Raw genomic sequence first — 22,729 nt, 5'->3', positions numbered from 1 at the left:
ATGGCAGAACAAGAACAAAATTCCATGTAGAACTGAGTTCTTGCCAGGAAGAAAACAGCTAATTAGACCTTTCAAAAACCTACTAGGAGTAGAGTATCAGGTGCCACATGTTGCCATGGGGTTCAGAGCAAGACCTGTGAGAAAGACTCCTGGTAAATTGTGAGAGCAACTAAAACTCAGAACCACCCCACTAGCTAAAATGTCTTGGCCATTAAAGACTTAAGAGACATTAAAGACACTAAAACGTCTTGGTCATAGCTGTATTTTTTTGAATTCCAAGAACTGTAAGGGAATAAGATTCAATTTCTGAATATTAATCCCAAGATTAATGCATGATTAATGAATTACTCATTTTTTTAATCCTATGAATGACACTGCCCCTTACATGTCATCCAAATAAGGAAAAATTAATACTTTGGGGGGGGGGGGGGGTTTCAAGTAAGAAACCATAAAAATGAAAATCTTCATAAAAAGCCCCTCTGTGTCACAAGTTGCCAGAAGGTAAGATTCTGAACTGCAAAGAAGGATTTTTTAAAGAGATCAGTTGAGATGCAAGCTTAATGCAGCAAAGGGATTACCGAATTCACCTTCCAAATTCAGGCAGCTGCTTAGGGTCTTCTTAAATAAACAAACAGTCAGTTCTGTAAAACACCCCAATGCCACAAGGAAATAAGGAATAAATCTATGGTCCTATACTTAAATTTAAATCATTACAGTCATCTAGGAAACTCCCCTAGTGAGGTGCACTAGGCAAGAGGTCCAGTGTTCCAAATTAGTATCTGAGTATTATGAGTAGACTTAATATATGGTAATGGGCAGCAGTACTCTGGGTCCTTCTCTTCTTTGATAGCAGAATATCTGTAGAGATTTAAACAAATAATCAGTGCAACCTACTAGACCAACAGTCCTCTTCAGAGACCACCATGGGTCAAGGAAAGCCTCTTCCATGACTAAAACTGCTGAACATTGAATTGGAGCAGCTAAATTTCCTATGTTCTTGTTTTGGGAGGTATCTTAGAGCTAGTGATGGCATCATAGCCTTATTCACATGAATCAACAGAAAGGCTTGCTATTTTGTAAGAAGAAATTATCAGAAATACCACTTGTAGGTTGAAATTCAAAACCTTAAGAAATCAATCAATCAATCAATCAACAAATTTGCTTGTGATGTAAGGGGATCTCTGTCAGAAAAAGTAAACTTTCTAGTACAGAAAATAACACTCTTCACTCAGGATGAAAAATGAAGGAATGCATGTTAATAAGTGCCAATAAGTGGCTATTAATGAGAAATCAATCAGCAGTCAGAAAGGAACATCTAATACGACTGTATGAGGGCAGAAGTCTCAAAGGAAAATACAAACCTTCGAATATGCTACAGTGGACCCTGACAGAGAGAAACAGTTGATAGGACTGACCCAATTAATCCACAAAGTTGGTAAAAAATTACAAGTTACAAAGGTTGTGTGCACAGAGAATGGGTTCTGGTGTGCTCCTATGGACGCTGCTAAGGAGGAACTCTCTAGTTACCACGGCTTAAGTGCACGTTTCCATTCTAGGACCTCTCCACATCAAGCTGTGACTTTATCATCCACCATGCAAAGTAGGAACCTCTGGCCCAAAAAATGAACAATATATCCTGAAGAAACAAAATCTTTCTTAAGCAAATTCTAGTTCAACATCATCTGAATACCTCTCTTTCAGGATGTGTCTGAATTTCAAAAACGCCACAAAAACAGACACCGAATACAGACAGTGGAAAAAAGTAATGCTTCTATAAGGATAGTGAAAGATGTTTTATAGAACAAACTGGTTCTCTCAGAGTTAAGAAATCCTACAGAATACTCAGGGTCTAAGTGGGACAAATGACGCCTGGTATGCAGGTCTCTTTCTGTAAAGATTATACAAGAACCTATGAATTAAATAACCTTACACTGCATAGTGAAATTCCCAGAGAAGGACACATTAGGAGAGTACCAGTGTGTCTAAAAATCAGCTCTAATAAGCATTTGTAGAAGATAGTGTATTTCAGGGACAAATTTAAGAAAAAGAGGAGGGACTGATTAAGTAGAAATCCTTAGCTCAGTAGGAAAAAAGCCTGGAGAAATTCCATTTGTTTGCTGGTATTTCTACCTTCATCTGCAGTGGTATGCTCTTTTAATAAAAGAGGCTGTAACTGCTATAATGTCACCAGCAGAAGCTTATAAACATGACTGACAAGACTCAGATGTTATTAACTTTTCACTCAAGTAGTTAAAATAGAAGACTGAGACAAAGAACTGAATTAGATTCCCATTCTTCACTGGGCTACTCCTATGGTTCATAAACCGCCATAGGGCATACAAAACACTAACTGTAAACCAAATGAGAAAAGTTTCCTTGAGATTTCATTTTCTTAAATTTACATTTTAGGAACACGGGATTGGAAGACTACTTCCCAGTTACTGTGTCAAGTCCTTTGCTATTATACTGTTACAATGCTTCTCTTAAACAAACCAAGCTGTCTTAAAAGTAGTTTCCCATTTGGTTTAGGCCAAGACAGCCAATTTTGTTCACAGTAGCTAGCATGGGGCTGTGTTTTGGATTTGTGCAGGAAACAGTGTTGGTAATATAGGGATGTTTTTGTTACAGCTGAGCAGGGCTTACACAGCATCAAGGCCCTTTCTGCTCCTCACCCCACCCCACCAGTGAGGGGGCTGAGGGTGCACAGGGAGTTGGGAGGGGCACTGGGCAGCTGACCCCAACTGACCAAAGGGATATTCCAGACCATGTGGCATCAAGCTCAGCACACAGAGCTGGGGGAAGGAGGAGGAAGTGGGGAATGTTTGGTGTGATGATGTTTGTCCTCCCAAATCACCATTACGTGGGATGGAGCCTAGCTTTTCTGGGGATAGCTGAACACCTGCCTGCCTATGGAAAGCAGTGAATTAACTTCTTTTATTGTTTCATTTCTGTACACAACTTTTGCTTTACCTGTTAAACTGTCTTTATATCTCAACCCACAAGTTTTCTCACTTTTACCCTTCCAGTTCTCTCCCCCATCATGCTCAGGGGGGAGTGAATGAGTGGCTGTGTGGGGCTGAGCTGCTGGCTGGGGTTAAACCATGACATATCTGCAGTACAATGAGATCTGTCAACAACTCTCCACTGCTGCCTAGAAATAAACTAGAAATTAAACTTTCCACCCAGGAGGAAAAAGAAATTGTCTTCAAATTTTCATATTCAATTTATTCACGTCTAGTTTACACTAACTAGATTTCAAGCAAACTTAGAACATTAGGAGGTAAAAAAAAAGTTTGTGAGCAAAACTGCTAAGCCACAATCCCCCTCTCCCCCATTTGCCTAGGGACATATCACAGAGGTCCTCAGCTTTTGATTTGCTAGTCTGAATACACCATGTAATAACTGCCTCTTACAGTACGTTTTATTTCCCTAATTATTCATTCCATGATTTATTACCATGAACACCTCTTCTACAAAGGTGGTGTTATTTATGTAGAGATTTAGTCAGTCAGAAAGAAGTTTCCTTGGTTTTGCTGTGCATGATTCAGTAAGGGAAACAGCTTTGGCTCTGTTCTTCACAAGAGCCAGCCTCTGAGTGAAGGAGTTGGTCTACATCCCTTTTTTGTACCTACCCTTAAAAGATCCCATATGTTACAGTACATCTGTCATCACTCTACATATGTGGGGATCTGTAACACATGAAGCTATAGCATTTCTAACAGCTCTTATGGCCAGTCTTTTCCCTGAGCTGTCAGCTAGGTGCTACCCCCAAAGATGTTTGCTTTTCTTGGAATTCCGCTATAGAATTCGTGATCTGCAGAACCAACAGTGGGTTGCCCCTGTGTTTCCAACACATCCCTAGAAATCATTCTTCAGAAAGATGTAAAAACATCTGAGCTCTCTTACTAAGGTAAAATAAACTTACATAAAATGCATTTATTCTGTGATCAATGAAGAGGTACTGAAAAGTATACTCCCTCAAAAAGTATGTTCAGATCAAACTCTGAGAAAAGGTGTGGTGATCCTATGACCATCTCTTTGCTGGCCCCTTTAGGCTCTGTGTTACAATTCTGATAGGAAAGTATGACATCAACCAGGATCCAGCTCCTTACTGGACCTCCTCAACTGCTCAGCAGTACAGGAGTAGCCAGCTAAAGCACATACATGCAGAAGCTTCTGCAAGTAACACCATTCTGGGCTAAGGAGTTCTTATCCGTCTAATCTAAATTATGTCAGAATGGCAGTTAAGGATATGGGTATTGAGCATTTTGAGAAAAGAAGAAAGAAGTGCGGAAAACATGGATTTCAGAGCATTCTTTGAAATACTATTAGAATTTTCTGTTTAGTCATCAATTTCCATTGCTCAATGTTCTGTGTAGAAGACTACATTCTTTGCCAAGAAAATAAAATCTCAGTATTAAGGAAAGCAAGATGCTAGTGCTTTAAAAGACAAGGTGATGTAGAATAACATGATCCACATTAACAGTAATTTAAATCATTAAATTGTAAGAAACAAGCTAAAATGCAATTAATAGTTTTTAAAACTATCATACCTTCTATCACTTTTATCTGGAATCCATTTGCTACAAGCCTTGGATCTGACAAATAACCTGATCCATGGAAACTCTGGTAATTCTTCTGCATCTTATGAAGAGCTGCCATATACTGAGATCCACCAAGAAGACTGGAAAAAAAATCCCCCAAGTGTTAAAAACCAACATCCCTTACGTGAAAATGACAAGCGTGCAAAAACCACAGAAAAAAGGCAGCAAGTGGTAAGGAGTGATCAAGATTTTTTAAAATATTTTAAAAAAGCAATTTGTTTAAAGAAACAAAATGAGAACTATTAACTTATCTTAGTGAGTGACCAAGCTAAAGCATACAGTAATAATAATTCTAACAGCCATTTCCTAATTCTTGGGGGAAAGTCAGCTACAGTGAAGTTGTGAATGTGGAGCATTTAATTTTCTTCTGGGGGAGGAAATTTGTATTTGCTTCACTACTAATGAAACTGGTCAAAATCATACTTATTTCAACTAGAGTAAGACCAAGGGCGCTCATTACATCAAGATACAAGTATAAAAACCAAAAATCTGTTTTAATAGGTAAGTGAGTGCACAAGTAAGCACAGCATTAGCAAGCAGGGCCTTGCCAGAGTTTACTGTGAATAATTAACAAATGATGCTCAAGTAACATACACATTTTTGCTCAATAGTACTATACCTGTCCGTTAACACAATTGGATTGTCCAGTTTCTCTACTGGAAGCTTATGGTTCATCAGTAATCTCTTAAATAGCAGGGCCTCTTCCAATCTGTATGGATTCAGCAATTTTAGATTTTTTTCAGTAGCAAGTATCCACACATCAGGAAAACTCTGACGACGGATCAGGAAAAGCTCGCGTTCATCGGAAGCATTTTTCTCTTGTCTCTGAAGGTGACGTCTACAGGAACTCAGAGAAAAAGGCACTGGGACAATTTTCACAGGCTGTTCCAGTTTCCCCTTCTTTTCAATCTGGTCATGGAATATCTTGTCAAGCTTCTGCTGGTCAGATGCAGAACTCTTTAGCTTGGGTTTGTGTTTTTCTGCTTCCTTTGCTGGTCGGTGTATCGGCTGTGCATTGGCTTTCTTGACCTCTCTGTTGTACCGTTCCTGGTCCTTAGTGGCTTTTATCTCATAACTTAAAGGAGAAAACAAATCAGAAGCATCAGCAGATAAAAAGCTCCAGACCCCAGCTCCTAACACACTAAAGCAGAAGGCAAGGTAACCATTTCAACAGCCAACAACCACATCCATGGTCCATTCAAGTACCTGCATCAATACGCTGCCCACTGCGATGGAGATGGCGACTGTGCCTCTATTACATCACACCTTGAACAAAAGCTGGAAATTTTCCTTCATCAAGACAGCCAGCAAAACATTAATTACTGTAAGGGGGAGGAACTCTTACTGTAAGGAAGAGACTACATCATTTAAAGATCTACAGCAAGGGTCTTTTCACCTCAGTCCCTTGTTTAATTTGCAATCACACATAGAGTTTTGGCAGGAGTTTTGTGTCACAGGCACATCCAGCTCAATTCCCAGTCATTTAAGCTTCTAGAGCTCTACAGACTTCCAGGGGAGGCCATGTGGCTGGCAGGAGTTTGGAGCTTGAATAATTTCCCAAGCCTCAGGCCTTACTTAATAAAAGCATATTTGATTTCAAATGGCCTAAAATTAGCCATATGAAGTGTAAGAATACAGAATATGTATGATTATCACAGAATTCTGTAACTAATAATCAATCTTACAGATTTTTCAAAAACAGTCAATAAAAAACTACTCCTAAAATCTGTCTAAATGGTAAAAACATTACTACATACTAAACCTCTACAACATGAACGGATTCTTAATGAGTTTAGAAATGTCAGACAGATAGCTAAACTTTTATTGGTCCCAGGTTTATGCTTGCCTACTGAATATGAATTTCACTTTTCTGAAAGCAAAGAGCGTCATTTGCTGAACTCCCTCTTTTTGCCTTTATTTGATATTCTGAATTCTAGAAGGTAATTCAAACCAGTCTAATCTTCAATTAAAACAAAACCAAAAAAAAGTAGTACTATCATATGTTAGTATTGGAAATAAGTATTTTAGCTGATCATATTTATTTATTGCTACTTGCTGGAACAGTTTGATTCAATTATGTGTATGCATGCTGGAAAATTAAGGTCAACAGAAGGGTCACCATTTGCAATTAATTATGATGTGCTAGCATTCACATATGGTACTAATATTTAGTTAACTAAAAAAGTCAGCTTAAATAGTTTCTTGCAATAAATCACATCCTAGAAAATATGGAGCAAACATTAAGATAAAAAACATCTGCTCCTTTTAAAATGAATGGATGAAATCACTTGAACAGATTTTTTTTTTAATCCCAAATTCATTTACAGCTTTGACCAGATTGATAAGTACTTTGTTTTGAATAGACCTAACAGTAATGCACAAAAATATTTAAGTGTAAGAGAACTGAGCTTTCAGTGATCACTGATAATCCAAACCAAAAGCACTTCCAAACAAAGTCCAACTTGCCTGTCAGTTTAGGCTACCACCAGAAAATTCCAGCCTTACAAAATTTGATTGCGAGCATCTTCCAAATTCATACACATCATTATCAGTGATTTGCTCAGAACCAAAGAAAAACTGCAGATTGACAAACTATGAGGGAACACCTTTGCCTTTCTGAAAATCCTTCCACAGAGGAACATATAATCAACAAGCGCTACAAGAACAGCTTTTCTCTGCTTTGTCAATTAAGACTGCAAATTCACGATTCTTTTCTGACGCTACAAAACCTGAAGCCAAGGAAATCTGCAAAACTGGGTGTAAGCACAGAGTGGAAGACTAGAATGAAGTCTAGTTGCAAAGGCAGCTTTGGTTTAGCTAGAAAAACGGATCCACAATATATTCTTTTCCCCTTGCAATGTAAACCCAAACAAAATAATCAGTATACTAAAAACCCCCTTTTAATATGTAAGTCTCTCAGCCCTTACGAAACAAATAATGTGAATTTGAGTATTTGGAGCAAACTCTGACAGCAAAGACCATGCTACCTGAAAAAATGTTTCTCCCAAGGCACAAATCTACTCATGAAGAATTACTGCAGAGTGCTGACAAGGTGATTAGTTAGTCCCCTGGTAATGTGTGTGGCTTTGAACCTTTCCTACACCTTCAGGGTAACTACTCCTGCCACTGTTATGGCACTTGGAAGGATTTCTCCCACTCCTACCTGAGCCTGATAAAGCAGGAAACACTAAGGCCAGAAACATGCAAACTGTATTAACTAAGAGCTGAGTGACTGCAAGGACTGAAATCCTTTGCAAAGCAGGGGGATATGCGATGCTGCCAGCATGGACGTGCACGGAGCTTTCCTCCTCTATTATAAACCTAAAGACCATAACATTTGACATTCCAGTTGTGTAATAAATGCTGGCTTGTTTTGAAAAGGCCATCCTGTGTCACTGTGAGACATCTGGTGCTTGTACAACTCCCAAAAGGGATTTAAATTAATTTAGACCCGATGGAGGGGCCACAGAGAGAAACAGAGATGCTGAAACCATGCACACCCATTGCACAAGGCAGGACTTTATCACAGAAGGATGGAGGACTAGAGCCCAGGAAACGTGAGGTTATGCCAGCACGGATGCATGAAGGAGAGCTGTGGCACTTGGGCTGCCCTGATGTATATACGTTTGTTGTTACCTCTAGGTGGCCCAATTTATCCAGAGTACCTGGAGGCAAGACTTATGTTCTCTGCTCCAAGTCCTTCTGGATTGCTGCTTTGCAGGAAAAGTTGTCTGTATATCTCTTCCTATTTGTTATTCTCTGAGGCAATTTTAAGAGAATAAAAGTTGAAAGGTAAACCGAAGCTGGTATCTATAGATACAACTAGTGGCGAATTTTTCATTTCTTTCAACATCCATGGGATTCAATCCTACATATAAGGAAAATATATATACTACATATAATATATTGCATTCAATCCTACATCTAAGGAAAACTTGATTACCAGAGAGGTATCCTTCCTGAACTAATGCAAAGTTAATCTGTAGGCACACTCTTTAACATAACAGTTGTACCAGGAAAGCAACCATGAAATCTCAAAAGCTAAAGCAGAGCAAATTAAAATTTTCTGAAACAGCTGGCAGAACCTTTTGTTTCATTTCATTTAAAGCATGAATATAATTGGAGTAGATTTCTACTATTACATTAATATTTCTGCTTATGCAGAGATGGACACCAACACTTTCTCAAGCATGGGTTTGTGACCATAGCGTGTTGCTTGCATAATAAACAATAAATTAGGTAAATCAGAAGCTAGGTGAAAAGGTTTCACTTAACTCTCATATAACTGACATTCAGAACAATGCAGATGTTTTCCTAAAATACTTTCTTTTCTTGCAGATGGATTTCAAAAACTCAGTGACAATTCATTTCAGAAAAATATGGAATTTAGCTGTTCAGATTGCAACCCAGGAAGAGACTTGGTCTTGCTTGAAACAGATTAAAATTTAGACTGTGCTGTTCTCTCTGAACCAGCACTAGAATAGCTATTTAGGGGAAAAAGTAATTCCTTGTGTCATTTGACTGAGTTTTGCAAATACAAGGTGTCCTAGGTCGGGATACAAACTAAGTTTAGAGGAATGGAATTTACCAAATGTTCAAGGACTAAAGTTCCTAAAAAAGAATTCTCACTATATAGCAATGAAAGTTGAAAAACCTCTGAAGAACTCTACAGTGCCTCACCCATCACCGTGCTGGTTTTCAAGGACAGTGCATTGGGAGTGACATGCCCTTAGAAGTTTGTAAGATTCAAACAGACACTTTCTTGCCTGTTATCTTAAATAACTATTCAGCAGAACTGTCCCTAACTACTGCTGTCTCTAAGCTAACTGCTGCACAGCAGTAGCAAAATGAGTAATTCCAATCAGCAGTGCACAACTGCACACAGCAAAACGTGACAACTCACAATACTGATTCTGATCTTGAAAAGTCAAAAGTCTTTCTCTATTTTTTCATAAATAACTGGAAAGTTACAATTGTTAAATTTCATTACAAGTGACTCTTTGGTAGCTTCCAGATTCAGAAGCAGGACACGGCCTGAACTTACTTCTTTTTTTCCTCTTCACTCAAATTCTTCCACTGCTCTTCAATTGTCAGCAGGATGTCATTCATGCTGGTCTTTGGATTATCATTTATCAATTTTGGACGACATTCATGTGTGAAAAATTCAAACGCAGACTTTGGTTTCTTTATTATTCTGCTATTAATTAAGTCATAAGCTGCCACACGTCCAAATTTTTCACTTATCACATTTTTTTTCTTTATGCTTTGATTTGAGATTTGTGGATCACTGCTTTTTTCACCAGTGTATTCATTTTGCTTATTAGTTGTCCCTCCAACTCCAGGAATCAAAATCTTAACTGGTTCCAGCTTGTCTCCCAGACTGTCTTTAAATCCACTTCCCATACTCCAACTATCAGCAGAGATTTCAGGTACGTCCTTAGGGACTAAGGCTTCCTCATTTTTATCTATTTCACCAGTATTTTCAGAGCTCAAAAGATGCTCATTGGCTTTTTTAGACTCGGGGTCCACAGGAACACTATTACTTTGAATATCAGCCATATTCTGTCCATTCTGTTCCTCCTCATGCAATAAATTTAAGGAACTGTCTGGAAAGGCATCACTCTTAGAAACCTCTCTTTTGTCCAGGTGACTGTGTACATTATCACCACTAAATGTCTGATGATTTAAGCAGATCTCTGCGTTTTTTCCTGCTTGACAGTTTTGCACATCATTGCTGAGTGAAAGGAATGAAGTATGAGCATGTAGCTCATCATTTCCAGATGGTCCCATTTCATTAACAGCCACATCTGTTTGGTCTGTTCTATGAACAAACATGTCTTCTGAGGTAACATCTGTTTTATTACTTTCACCAGGGACTGTAGCAGGTAGTGGCCCATACAGTGATTTCAACACGTTTTCAACTGCAAGTAAGACAGATTCCTGGAAAAAAAGAAGAAACAAAACAGAAAATACACACACACAAGTGTAACTTGTGAAAATATAACAAGTGAAAATGTAACTGCCAGATACCAAGAATATGGAACAATATGCAAAATGCTCTCATTTGGAATAATTTTTAGACAAATCTGGACAGATTATTGTACTTCAGTTGTTCACACATTCCAAAAGACTCTGAACTAGACACTTTCAGCCTCAAGTATTTTGTGACATGTGTTCTGCTTCACTAGTTTATTCTGATATCACAAAACTAATTAAATGCTTTCTTTGTAACAGGGTTCTGGCTGCTTAAACCAGCATCAAGTAAAGCTATTCCTGCCTAATATGCTGTTAGAAGTTTACAGCCAAAACAGGTGCACCAGCAACATCCAACTTCATGTGAATGCTTTTGTGTAGGTGCTTTTATGGTGCATGTTTCCAAATCAACTTTGCACCAAGTGATGGAAATTAATAAGATAAAAACCCAAAGCCCTAAAAAACAAAAATAAATTTTAAAAAGCAGGAAAAAAAAAGAGAAAAGAAACTCCAGCCCTTTTTCTGATGACAAAGGAAAACTAGATCAAATCTAAAAATGTCATGTTAATTTTCATACAAGTGACACTTGACAGGCAGTACATTTACAAGAGTAACACAGACAAATACAAAAGGTTCTCATGAAGAAGAGGATTAACATACTGGTGTGATTACCTATATTTACTTTGAATAAGCACATTATAACCATCAATTCAATCTTTCTAATTTCTGTGCCACTTAATTGATGTCATCAATAATCTATACACATAATGACAATATAGTGCTTTGATGAGAAATCAACTCCCCTCCTGCCCACCCTCACCTTAATGGTGGTGTTTAAATAGTGATTACTTGGTTTACATATGAAGTTAAGCATGAGATTTATGTAGGGCCACATTTCGTAATTCCACTTAGCTTCTCTCACTGTAAAGCCATTTGAAACCAAAGTGGTACACACATATATTTAACAGCATCAAAATCTTTTAAATCAACTGGGAAACTAATTTTGAAGAATCCCCCACTTAGCCTGTTCAGTACTTTTTGATGAAAACAGTCCTCTGACAAAGACAAGCTGTCATGTAACTAAAAAAAACCAAAAACCCAGTGGCACTGCTTATGTTTGAACATTCTGGTAGTCCCAAGGCCCTTATTACGCTTATTTAAAGATTGACAACTCAAAAACAGAGTAAAATGGTAATTACCTTATACTGCAGCAAAACTTGTGTTTTATCAGGTGTTATATTCACATCCACAGCAGAGGCAGGTACAGCAATATTCAAAAAGAAAACAGGATATAAACGAGTACAGTCCTTTTGTGTCATCTGACTGTAGTACTGTCGAATTAACTAGAAATTGATTTAATAAAGAGATGTCAGTAAAGGCAATAATATACACAAAAAGGCACAGAAAAAAATTTTGACATTATAAAAGCATAACTGGTTTGCTGGTTTTGTTGGTTTCTGAAGTTAAAGAAAAGCTTAAAAGGTCCTCAAATACATGTATGCCAGAATAATCACCAAAAGGGCAGCTCCTGGTGGTCTCCATGACTTCATAGCATGGAGGTAAAAGTGATATGTAGCCTATTTTCCATGCAGGGCACTGTATGTTTACTTTGTATGGTAGTATGCTGAACCCCACTTTGAATCCAGGCTTCCCTGCTCTCATTAAAGAACCATCTCTGTCATGGGATTCAAGCTGAGTTTTGAACTCCTAGAAGAGCCAGGCACATCAAATAATGCATTGAGATGGATTACCCTTATTCTGCATTTAACATACCAACACAGTTACAAAGCTTTGCTTCCCAATTGAAAACTACCGTTGTGTCCACTTTAAAACCTACATAAACACTTTGGCATGAACATGATTTTCTTCCCTGGTGATGAAAAGGATTAGGACAGCAAGGCTGCTCCAAGTGAAGTGCTGCAAGGTTCAGTAGTGAGAGAAACCCAAGAGTATCAAATTCTGCCTACACAATGCCTAGCTGTAGCCAATGCTGCTGCACTATCACTTTCATTTCTACCCAATGCATACACAAATTTAAAGGGAAAGCATGGGTGTTTGCTTGAGAAGCCCACAGCTGGAAGTGGACAAAATCAAAACTATTTTACAGAAGAATTCTCTTACAAGAAACTACATGAAGTTCCCTTATGGGAAATTGCACAGGTGATTTCTGCAGATTAATACAATAAAGAACCAACTATTCTGGTGTCTTGCACAGAGCATCTGAAATTAGTTTTGTTAAATAGCCAAAAACATAACCTCCAGCTCTGTGGTCTGACTGCAGCAAATGGAATGGAACTGAGGCACCAGCAGCGTCAGATTTGTGGAAGGGCTTTCTGTTGTAAATGCTAGTATCTTCACCTGTGATATTCTTAATTATTGCGTGTGGGGAAAAAAAAAAGTTGTACATTGCTTAGGTGTCTCCGTCCTCAAAGAAATCACATTTCTGTTCTTTGAATTACAAGCTAGAGGATGTTACCTTCAGTATTTCCTTCTGAAGAACTGGACGATTATTTATAAAAATGAAACTCCTTTCCGAGCTTGAAAGGCTTGTCAAAGAACTGTCTGACTCAGCTTTTGGGAGAAATCCAGAAAGATTTATCTGTAACGATAAAACAAATACAGTGCAAAAGTCTTCTAAAGAACGTTTCTAAAGAATGTTTTTTTTATAGAGGTGAGATAGTAAAAGAAAACAGTACAGGAGTCCAAGTCATTCAAATGCATGCACTGCTTCTTGACAGTTACAATATACAAAGATAAAGGCAGCTAAAGGAAAAAAAGAAGAGGCTGAGAAAGATGCGTTTGTATCTATTTCCCTTGATCAATTTATTGAGATATTTCCCATTTGGACTGCCAGTTACAGCAGGATGCTGCCTGGAGCTGAGGCTGTGGAGAGCCAGACCAGCAGCTCTTGGCTTGCTGACTGCAGGGTCACCAGCATAAGCCCTGTCAAAGCTAAAGGCACAGAGTGCTGCCCAACCTGGCCAGGGCAACAGTGAACCACCCCTACAGGGAAAGCCCAAAACACACAGTCCCTCCCTTTCTATGTGCAAAGCACCTTAAATAGCCTGTCATAGGGCATTTATTCAGGGCACCTAAATTTACCTACGCCACCTGTATCCAAATCATCTGACTCTCAAGAGTGCTGAGCACCCACGATTCACAGGCTGCAGCAGAACCTGTGAGCACAGCACTGCCAGGGAGCCTTAGAAACAGTACATGATTTGTGTACCTAACATGAACTCCCCAGCTTCAAGATTTTTCTATTGAGACTCTTTAACATGTTTTTTCAGGTCAAAATAAGCCTGCTGACTTGTGCTCCCTGTCCTTATCTCTTCCCCCTCCCCCCACTAAGCAACACTGAAACAGTTGGATGGATTTCAAATCACTGATAAAGAAGCAGAAATCCCAAAGATGTATTTCCACAATTCCTGTCATAACTGACAGCTGTTTGGAGAGAACAGCCTCAAGATAATGACCTTACTAAGGAAAAGGCAATTGTAACTTTTCAAAAGACAGGAACCAGCAGCATGCAAGAACTGACATGCTGGGCAGCCCACATCCTGCCCCACACACTGCCCTCTGCCACCTGCCCAAACTAACAGGTGAAGAACCCTGGGGCAGCACGAGGATGGAGATTTTGGAGATACGGGAAAGTCTGGAGAATGTTCTGGTAGCAGGGTGGATCACTGAACACAGAGATGAGTCCTCATAAGGTCTGCTTTTGGCAGAACCCCTTGTATTTACTAAAATCCAAATTATCATGCATTTGAAATGGAATTTAAAATCCAAATTTGGGATTTGGCCTATCCTTCCCATTCATCTACGTCACACCAGCTATCTGCTCATGTGCTCCCTTATTCCCTCCTGACCTTGCACCAAGCATTCTGTGCTAAAGCTGGCGTGTTCTGGTCAGCAACGTCGCACAGAACCAAACACCACTGGTCAAATTAAAGAGGTGTCAAGTATCTGTTGGATGATTATCAGAAAACAACATGCAGCACTTCTAGATTTTACTCTGCAACTTTAGCACATCCTCCCCCAATGTTCTTCCTCTATGCTTCAAGCTCCTTTTCTAATTCGCAAATATTTGTACAAGTCTTTCACTTCAAGCGATATTTTTATATACAGAAAACATAAAAGCAAAACTGAAAGTCTCTAAATAACTCATTTAACAAGTCGCCAGATTTAGAAATGGCTGACTGCTGTTACTATTTACAGCCATGTAGACTATCAGTATGCTCATTGAAAGTTATCTACAATTTATAAAACTAGTCTTAGTAGAACTTTCATATATGAAAGTATATGAAAAAAAAAAGGACAAAATTACAGAGACTGAAAAATATTAATGAAACTTTAATTTCATACTAATCAACTGTTTTCAAAATTAATACTTCAATAAAAACACCAACTTATAAATGTATTAAAATATAATGTGATGGGTGGACAGCAGAATGCCTTTCTTTAATACCTATCTTTCTCCCAGTGGCACATGTAGCTGCTAAACAGCCTTCATAGGAAAAGAAGGGACTAGGGAAATTTCCTGTGAGAAAGTTTTCAGCCCAAATAAATCTATCCGTTTACAAGACTGGGGATCTGAAAAGTGTAAATACTGCCTTGTACTTGTAAAAAGTTGTGTCATCTCTTTATTTTCTCAGTTTTCTTTTTATTTTACAAGTAGCTCCTGAGTCTGCATGCTTCAAAGCTAATTTGAGATGTGTTCCTGTTTCATTCAGTGCTCATAATAGAGATGTTTCCAAGAAAGCCAGTCTAAAATCCCTGGATCACTTGTTCAAGAAGTTTTAACTCTGCAGTAAGGAACAGCAAGATTAGTTTTGTCTTCAGAGGAGACTTTGCAGCAAAGGAGCAGGAAGCTACACAATGAACAAGTAGGAGTTAAAAGAATTAAAGAGCTGCCCTCTGGTCTGTATAGCAAAAAAGACATGGACCTAATGGGAAGGAAAAAAAAGCAGTATATGCCTTGCCCTTAAATACCTGCTCCAATACCTGCACTCAAGGGAGAAAAAAATGGTTACATAGGCAACTTAACTCTGTCACTTCGTAGTGTTTGGCTGCCTAGTTTAGAAATGTCAGAAACAGTTTCTGAACATCGACATTATGCATGGATCACTTATACACCTATAAATGATGCACATGGTATTTTACACACTATTTAGAGACAGAGAGAGAGATGGAATGTTCCCCAACTTCTATTCAAGGAATATGGATGCCTCATGATATAGCAGAGAAGTAATGTGAGAACCTGAGTGCCCCCTCCAAGCTAGTCCCTTCTAAATACCCCGTTCTCTTCCCTTTGGAGCTCCCTGCACTTGTCCTGTGGGCACATCCAAGCTACATTCAAGTAAGAATAGCTCTGGATGTTCTATTCAGACATAAACAACTAAAACTTTGTAAAGTACACGAAGTGACCTTGCTTTGATCCCCCTCATTTTACTGCATGTATAAAAGCATTCTGGCAAACTCAGGATTTAAGTCTGAATAATGCTGTTGAACTGTACATATAAACAGTCAGACTTTAAAGTCTGAATAATCTTATTAAGCACATGCTGAATGCAGCATTGGTAAGTTGTCTCATTGCAACCTTACAGTGATTCATCTCATCCTGTCACGGTTTATTACTACAGGATACAGGAAAATGCAGCTTAGAAGGTTCCAAGATAGTAAGATTCCTCTTTAATAAAAATGTCTCCCAACAAAAACGGAAGTAGAGTAAAACATTTTTGAAAACATAAGACAAAGGAATTCATGGGGAATTCCTTCATATTCAGAAGGGGCAAAAGAAGCCAAGAACACGAATTTTTTTGAAAACTAGGAAGTATTTCCTTGAAACACATGGTTGGTGGAAATTTTGCATAACTTGCCCTTCTAAGTATGTATTTCTTTCACTGCTCAGGTGCCCCCACTGAAACTGAGGGGATACTCTTTAGACTACAAGGCTAAGAGGCCACGAAGATGAGAACAATCTCAATGCTTAGATATTAATCAGAGCACAACCTGCCTGTGGCCCAGGAATCCCAACTGAGACAGCTCTGAGCAATCAGCAATTCTGCATTTGTCATCACAACTGTTTTTACTGCCATTTGATCAGTGCCACATGAGTCCTGACGAGATGATTCTTGGAGTGGATTTTCAATCACCAAACCAATTAATTTTACGGAGAGGACAGTAATAGAATCAAATGCATTAATCAGATGTCAATCTGGAGATACATCTTCTTTTTTGAAGTCTCCTTCTTTCTGAATTTTTCTTTAGCTCTCTTCATTGACAGACCTGAAGTGAATTTGGGAGAAGGAAGTTTAAACTCACCTCAGGATATTCGCAGCAGTGTTGAAAAGGTACCATACTGCTCATAACGGCTGTTCCCAGAACTGACATACAGGCCATTTTGTGATCTGACACCCTGGTCTTCTGCCAAATAACTGCCTGAAACAAATGGCACAGAGTCAAATTTTTGACATTATATTGGTTGAACTCATGTCATGTCTATGAACATGCATATGCAACTGCACACACACTGTATATGTAACATTCTGTACCTTGACCCTCTGAAAATCACAACTTTCAGTGTTAACAGACTCGATATGGTACCTTTTGACAAGTCTTCTCATACTGTATTACTTATTTACACACCCAGCAATTGGAGAACTAAGCAAAGCTTGTATTCATGAATGTTTTGTGGCTACTCTGGATTTCTGTACCTGAAGCAACTGTTAAAACCAAATCAATACAAATACTACTTCTCTTAGATATAAAGCAGGGCTTTGTGCTTTTCCTGAGCATATAAATTGAGGGTTTATGACATGTCTCTCACACGCTGGTCAACATTTGAAGGTGGGCACGGCAATGCTTGTATTATTTGTACCAAAGAGGTTGTTTTGGTAGAGATCAGGCTATTAGCTGTCCATCCATCTCTCTCACCTGCATACTCTAGGTCTATGACAAGCCTGCCATTTAGAAAGAAAAACACTTTCTAAGGAACTATATTAGGAAAGCAGTTATTTGTCTAATGAAAATCTTGTACAAGTTAGAAGGATGAAGGAATATCTGCTGTATTAGCTACATGTCTTGAAATACTATTACAAAGATTTAATAAATACAGTAAGGCAATATGAACTGCAACTTGCAACAGAAGTTACTTGTCAAGTCCACTTATGCATACAGAAGGTATTAGCTACTTTGGGAAGTGAAATTTTGTCTATCACTAATGAGAAGTCCTATACCAAACAGTCACAAATTTAACTCTGAATCTGCTTTCATTGCCGTTGTATCAACAATAAAAATGTTATCCTTGGTTAGTTTTCTGCTTCTAGGCAACTGAGACTGCTACATTTAGGTCCACTTCATTTTTGCCACCGTTAGCTGTCTGGGTGTATTCAATGTGCAACCTTTAAACACAAAAGGAAAAATAATGCAGAATGTTGCATTTTAAATTGGATGTTACAGTGCTGTTAAAATTTATGTTTTTAGTAGGTACTAGGTGTCCAGTAAATTCAAAATGAGTTCACAGTATTCAAGCACAGGATGTTAAGTGAAAGGATGATGAGAGAGCAAAAAATACACATGCATCCATCTCAAGAAATGCAATACATAGCCTTAAAATTCCACCTGTCCAGGGGGATATTTGCTGCCCTTCAGGGATGAATTCCACAGAAGAACACGGTGCTCCTGTAACATGATAATCCCTTCCTACAGGACAGGTGGAATTGTAAAGCTTTTGAGACTGTTGACCCTAAACTATTCCCCAAACCTTTTAATTTTCCAGTTCCATGTACAATCTGCAGCATTTGTGAAGTGGGGCTTTTTAGCCCTGCCTGAATGTAATTCATTCCCTATACAGCAGCCTGACAGCCCTTTGCACATGCTGGATCACAGCTCAGTTATCCTACAGTGAGGTGAACCCCTTAAACATAAAACACAATTTACATCAGGGAGAGCAGTGAGCAGAAAAAGGGGAGAAGGAGAAACAAGCAAGCAGAGCCATGGGCTGGGTGCCCACAGATCCGGCAGGGAGTCCCCCCCGCCCCGTGCTCCAGAGCAGGCAGAGGCAAAGGACAGCCCAGGGCTGCCTCTCAGCCTCTCTCCTCTACACCTGCTCTAAGCCTCCTCAAAGACATCCTGGAGTGATGAAAGAATCTGTCCTCTTCTTTATAGCTCCTCTTATAAAACATATCCTGTACTGCTTCTATTTTAAAATTGATTACTTAAAATGGAAACAGAAAGTGCCAAGTGATTTTTTTTCTTTACTGGATGTATTTTAAATTAAATGCATGTGACCAAACTGAGAAAGACACTTGTTACATGACTAATATAAACATCATGCTGTTTATTTTAGGGTATCCTAGTGTGATGCTGCAGGTACAGATATAAATCTTAGCTACTGATTATTGCAAGGTTATTACACAGCTTGACCTGTTTGAATGGCTGATACTCAGAACTGTGAAAAGATTGCTTGAGTAAGGTTGTTTTAAGAAAACTCTGGAAAATAAGAACTTATTAAATGCAAACTTGCTAAAAGTAGATACTGTAATAGGTTCAGCTTAGTTCTTTAAATAGTCATATATTCACCAGATATTTATACTCAGTACTACAGACAAATTTTAGGAAATAGTTACCACTGTAGGTTAAATTAAAGCCTACAAACTGAAGAGGCCATGCAACTCCTAAATTTCTACACCATATAAAGACAGCATAGAGTGTGCATTCATTTTTAGCCCTGGCTGCACATTATGAAGCAACAACACAGGAAGATCTTGTAATTTACAAAAAATTATTCTTCTAGATTCACCAGATGCATCAACAGGCATTAAAAAACATCAGAGAAACAATGCCTGTTCCATTTCATTTATTTTGGAAAGTGTTGCCATGAGGTCCCTGCAACACCCTATTTTTTTAACCTTGCTTATACCCTTTAGTTTAGCTAAAAATATACCCCTCACACACCCCCCATATTTTTTTTTCTAGGTCATATAAAGCGGGTGTCTAGGATGAGCCAAGGAAGAATCTGACTCTAGTCAGTATGATGACGCTGCAGAAACAGCCTACTCAAAGATATATTATTACACATGGCCCATCTTAGGTTTTGCAAGAGCTAGCCAAATATATCCCACCTCTCTGTTTCATTGAAGGGGATTGCACGATGCAGATATTACAAAATGTCATAACGCATATAAAATCTATTGCACATACGCAGAAGATAATTATGTGTGTGTCTGTGTGTACCTATTTCCCCACCCCAGGCAGCCCTAGGACATAGGCAGGAGGATGAAAATGTACATTCCAACCTAAGCGATTCTATGACTCCACGCACACATGGACTAGGCATCTGTTATTTCAAGATGAACACCTAAGGCACAGAAGGATTCCTTGAAAAATGTGTAAACGGTGGAGAAAGAGTGTGCAACCTCTTCCCACCGAGGTCCCTGCTATACAGCACTAGAGAGAATTAAGAGCTGCTCAGTATTTGTTTCTTCAAAGACCCCAAGGAAGAACAGAGAAAAAAAATGCAGTTTCTCTGCATCCCTAACTATCCTTCATATTGTAGAGTTTCTACCAGCAGCTACAGTGATTTGCAATCCCAGATAAAAGGAAAATCTTAATTAGAGCTGGGACTGGATGCTGTTTCCAACTGTGGCTACTTCAGCACAATTATGATGCTATGAGTTAAACCAACTCATTCCATTTACCTTATTACTACATAATGGCAGTAACTTTAAGGAGACTTTTACTACCCAAACCACACCTATTTTCTTCATTTATTTCATGACAGTCATATTCTTCACCCTGTAATGAAGTTTGAGGGTGTAAAAGTCTAGTTGAGCAAGCAGCTGTACATGAGCTATAGGCTGGTAACCTGAGTTAGCTCTGTAAAAGAGAACTGCATTTCACAGTCTCTTTAATTTTGTGCTACATGCTTCAAACATCCTGTCACCCTGGCATCTGAGATCTCACTGCAGATAACTCTTTGGGCCAGTATGTTCCTTAGCTTCTTGACTTCAAACTTAATACCTTACTAAGCTTCAAATGAAAGCATTGCTTCCTACCTGGTAAGAGAGTACACAAACAGGAACAAAGCCAGGCAGAAACATCCCAAGTTTGATTGAGGCCAAGGGAAACAAAACCACATCATCCTGTACGGTGTCTATAAGCTCTTCGGCTTAATGATGCACAGACACCCAGCTCCAAGGGCTGGCACATTCTCTGCAGTGAAAGAAAACCTATCTGCTAAGATCAAAAATTGATCAATATAAAGTCTTCACCACCTTCTTTAGAATACCAGCCTTGAAAAGCACTGGTGTTTTTCAGCTCCGTGCCTTAACTGGTGTCCTGTTTTAAAACCAATATAAGTTACCTTACTAAAAAGGGAACCCTTACATAAACTACCCTTGAAAACAGAAATCACAACAGTTTTTCAATTTAGCTTATGGAAAAATTAAGCAACTAATCAACTCTTTTCCAGGATATTTTATACTCACCCCACAGGAATCAGTTTGTACACCCCATTTTGTACACGATGCTGGGACAACTACCAGTGGAGATATGCAATAGAGAAACTCAAGGCACCATTTTTCCCCTCATCAGATGCAGTTACATACCTGTCTATCCCATGGGTATCGGATATTAGAGCCATCAAGGGGATTTGTTGAAAGACAGTCATGTTCCACAGCACTGTTCATTCTACAAATTCCAGTGTATTCCTTACTCAGATTTCCCGTTCATGACACTAGAGCACCCTCTCAATTAAAAGGGCTTCTTGAGCATGACACCGTGGAGAAATGCTTGGATTTGTGAGTTAGGAGGTTAGTTAGGAGAGGAGACGTATTACAAGGAGCCAAGGGTCTTTATCTGGTAATGTCTGTCTTCAAAGCCTTTCAAGAATTCCAAAGACTATTGAGAGTTGTACTTTTTTTGATTGCTTTAATCACACGTGTTCAGTCATGGGTGTTCAGAGAACCTGATCTCCTTTTATGACCAGGTGACCCATCCAGTGGATGGGGGGAAGGCTGGGGATGTAACCCAAACATCAGTAAAGCCCTGGACACTGTCTCCCACAGCACTCTCCTGGAGAAACTGGAAGCCCATGGCTTGGACAGGTGCACTCTTTTTGGATGCACTCTGTCTGGATGGCCAAGTCCAGAGAGTGGTGGTCCATGGGAGTTAAATCCAGTTGGCAGCTGGTCACTACTACTGCTCCCCAGGGCTCGGTATCAGGGCCTGTTTAATATCTTTTCCAATGATCTGGAAAAGGGGATCAAGGGGACCCTCAGTCAGTTTGCAGGCAACACCAAGTTGAGTGGGAGTGTTGATCTGCTGGAGGGCAGGAAGGCTCTGCAGAGGGATCTGGACAGGCTGAATTGATGGGCCAAGGCCAATGGTGTGAGGTTCAACAAGATGAAGTGCCAGGTCCTGAACTTGGATCACAACAACCCCCTGCAGCACTAGAGGCTGGGGGAAGAGTGGCTATTAAGGTGCCCACTGGAAAAGGACCTGGGGGTGCCGGCTGACTGCAGCTGAACATGAGCCAGTGTGTTCCCAGGTGGTCAAGAAAACCAATGGCATCCTGCCCTCTATAGTGTAGCCAGCAGGACCAGGGAAGTGATTGTATTTCTGTACTCAGCACTAGTGAACCCACACCCCAAGTCCTGCGTGTAGTTTTGGGCCCCGCACTACAAGTAAGACATGGAGGTGCTGGAGTGTGTCCAGGGAAGGGCAATGAAGCTAGAACACAAGTGTGATGAGGAGAGCCTGAGGGAGCTGGGGGTGCTTAGCCTGGACAAAAGGAGGCTCAGAGGTGATCTTATTGCTCACTACCTGACAGGAGGTCATAGCCAGGTAAGGGTCAGGCTCTTCTCCCAGGCAACCAGCAACAGGACGAGGCAAATGGCCTCAAGGTGCATCAGGAAGGTCCAGGTTAGGTGTAAGGAAAAATTTCTTCACTGAAAGAGTGGTCAAACATTGGAAAAGGCCCCCCCCAGGGAAGTGATGGAGTCACCATCCCTGGAAGTGTTCAAACACTGAGCAGACATGGCACTTCACAATACGGTTTAGTGGGCATGGCGGTATTTGGTCAAAGGCTGGAATGATGCTCTTGGAGTCTTTTCCAACCTTAATTTTTCTCTGATTCTATGAAAAGGTTA

At 39.4% G+C, this 22,729-nt stretch overlaps 1 protein-coding gene across 8 annotated transcripts in view; it reads right to left on the bottom strand.

Moving 5' to 3' along the window:
* PMS1 (PMS1 homolog 1, mismatch repair system component) overlaps positions 1-22,729 on the bottom strand; it is a 46,442-nt gene that overhangs the window by 9,918 nt on the left and 13,795 nt on the right. For all 8 annotated transcript variants that reach the window (XM_032115223.1, XM_032115220.1, XM_032115218.1 and 5 more), the window contains 6 exons: positions 16,902-17,018; positions 13,054-13,176; positions 11,777-11,920; positions 9,649-10,544; positions 5,224-5,679; positions 4,554-4,684 (listed from right to left, as the gene is read on the bottom strand). In XM_032115223.1, coding sequence (XP_031971114.1) covers positions 4,554-4,684; positions 5,224-5,679; positions 9,649-10,544; positions 11,777-11,920; positions 13,054-13,176; positions 16,902-17,018 — 1,867 coding nt within the window. The remainder of the gene's footprint in view (positions 1-4,553; positions 4,685-5,223; positions 5,680-9,648; positions 10,545-11,776; positions 11,921-13,053; positions 13,177-16,901; positions 17,019-22,729) is intronic.

This window comes from Corvus moneduloides, chromosome 7 (assembly GCF_009650955.1).
Source record: "Corvus moneduloides isolate bCorMon1 chromosome 7, bCorMon1.pri, whole genome shotgun sequence".
Classification (NCBI taxonomy): domain Eukaryota; kingdom Metazoa; phylum Chordata; class Aves; order Passeriformes; family Corvidae; genus Corvus; species Corvus moneduloides.
This window is presented reverse-complemented; position numbering and strand designations above follow the sequence as displayed.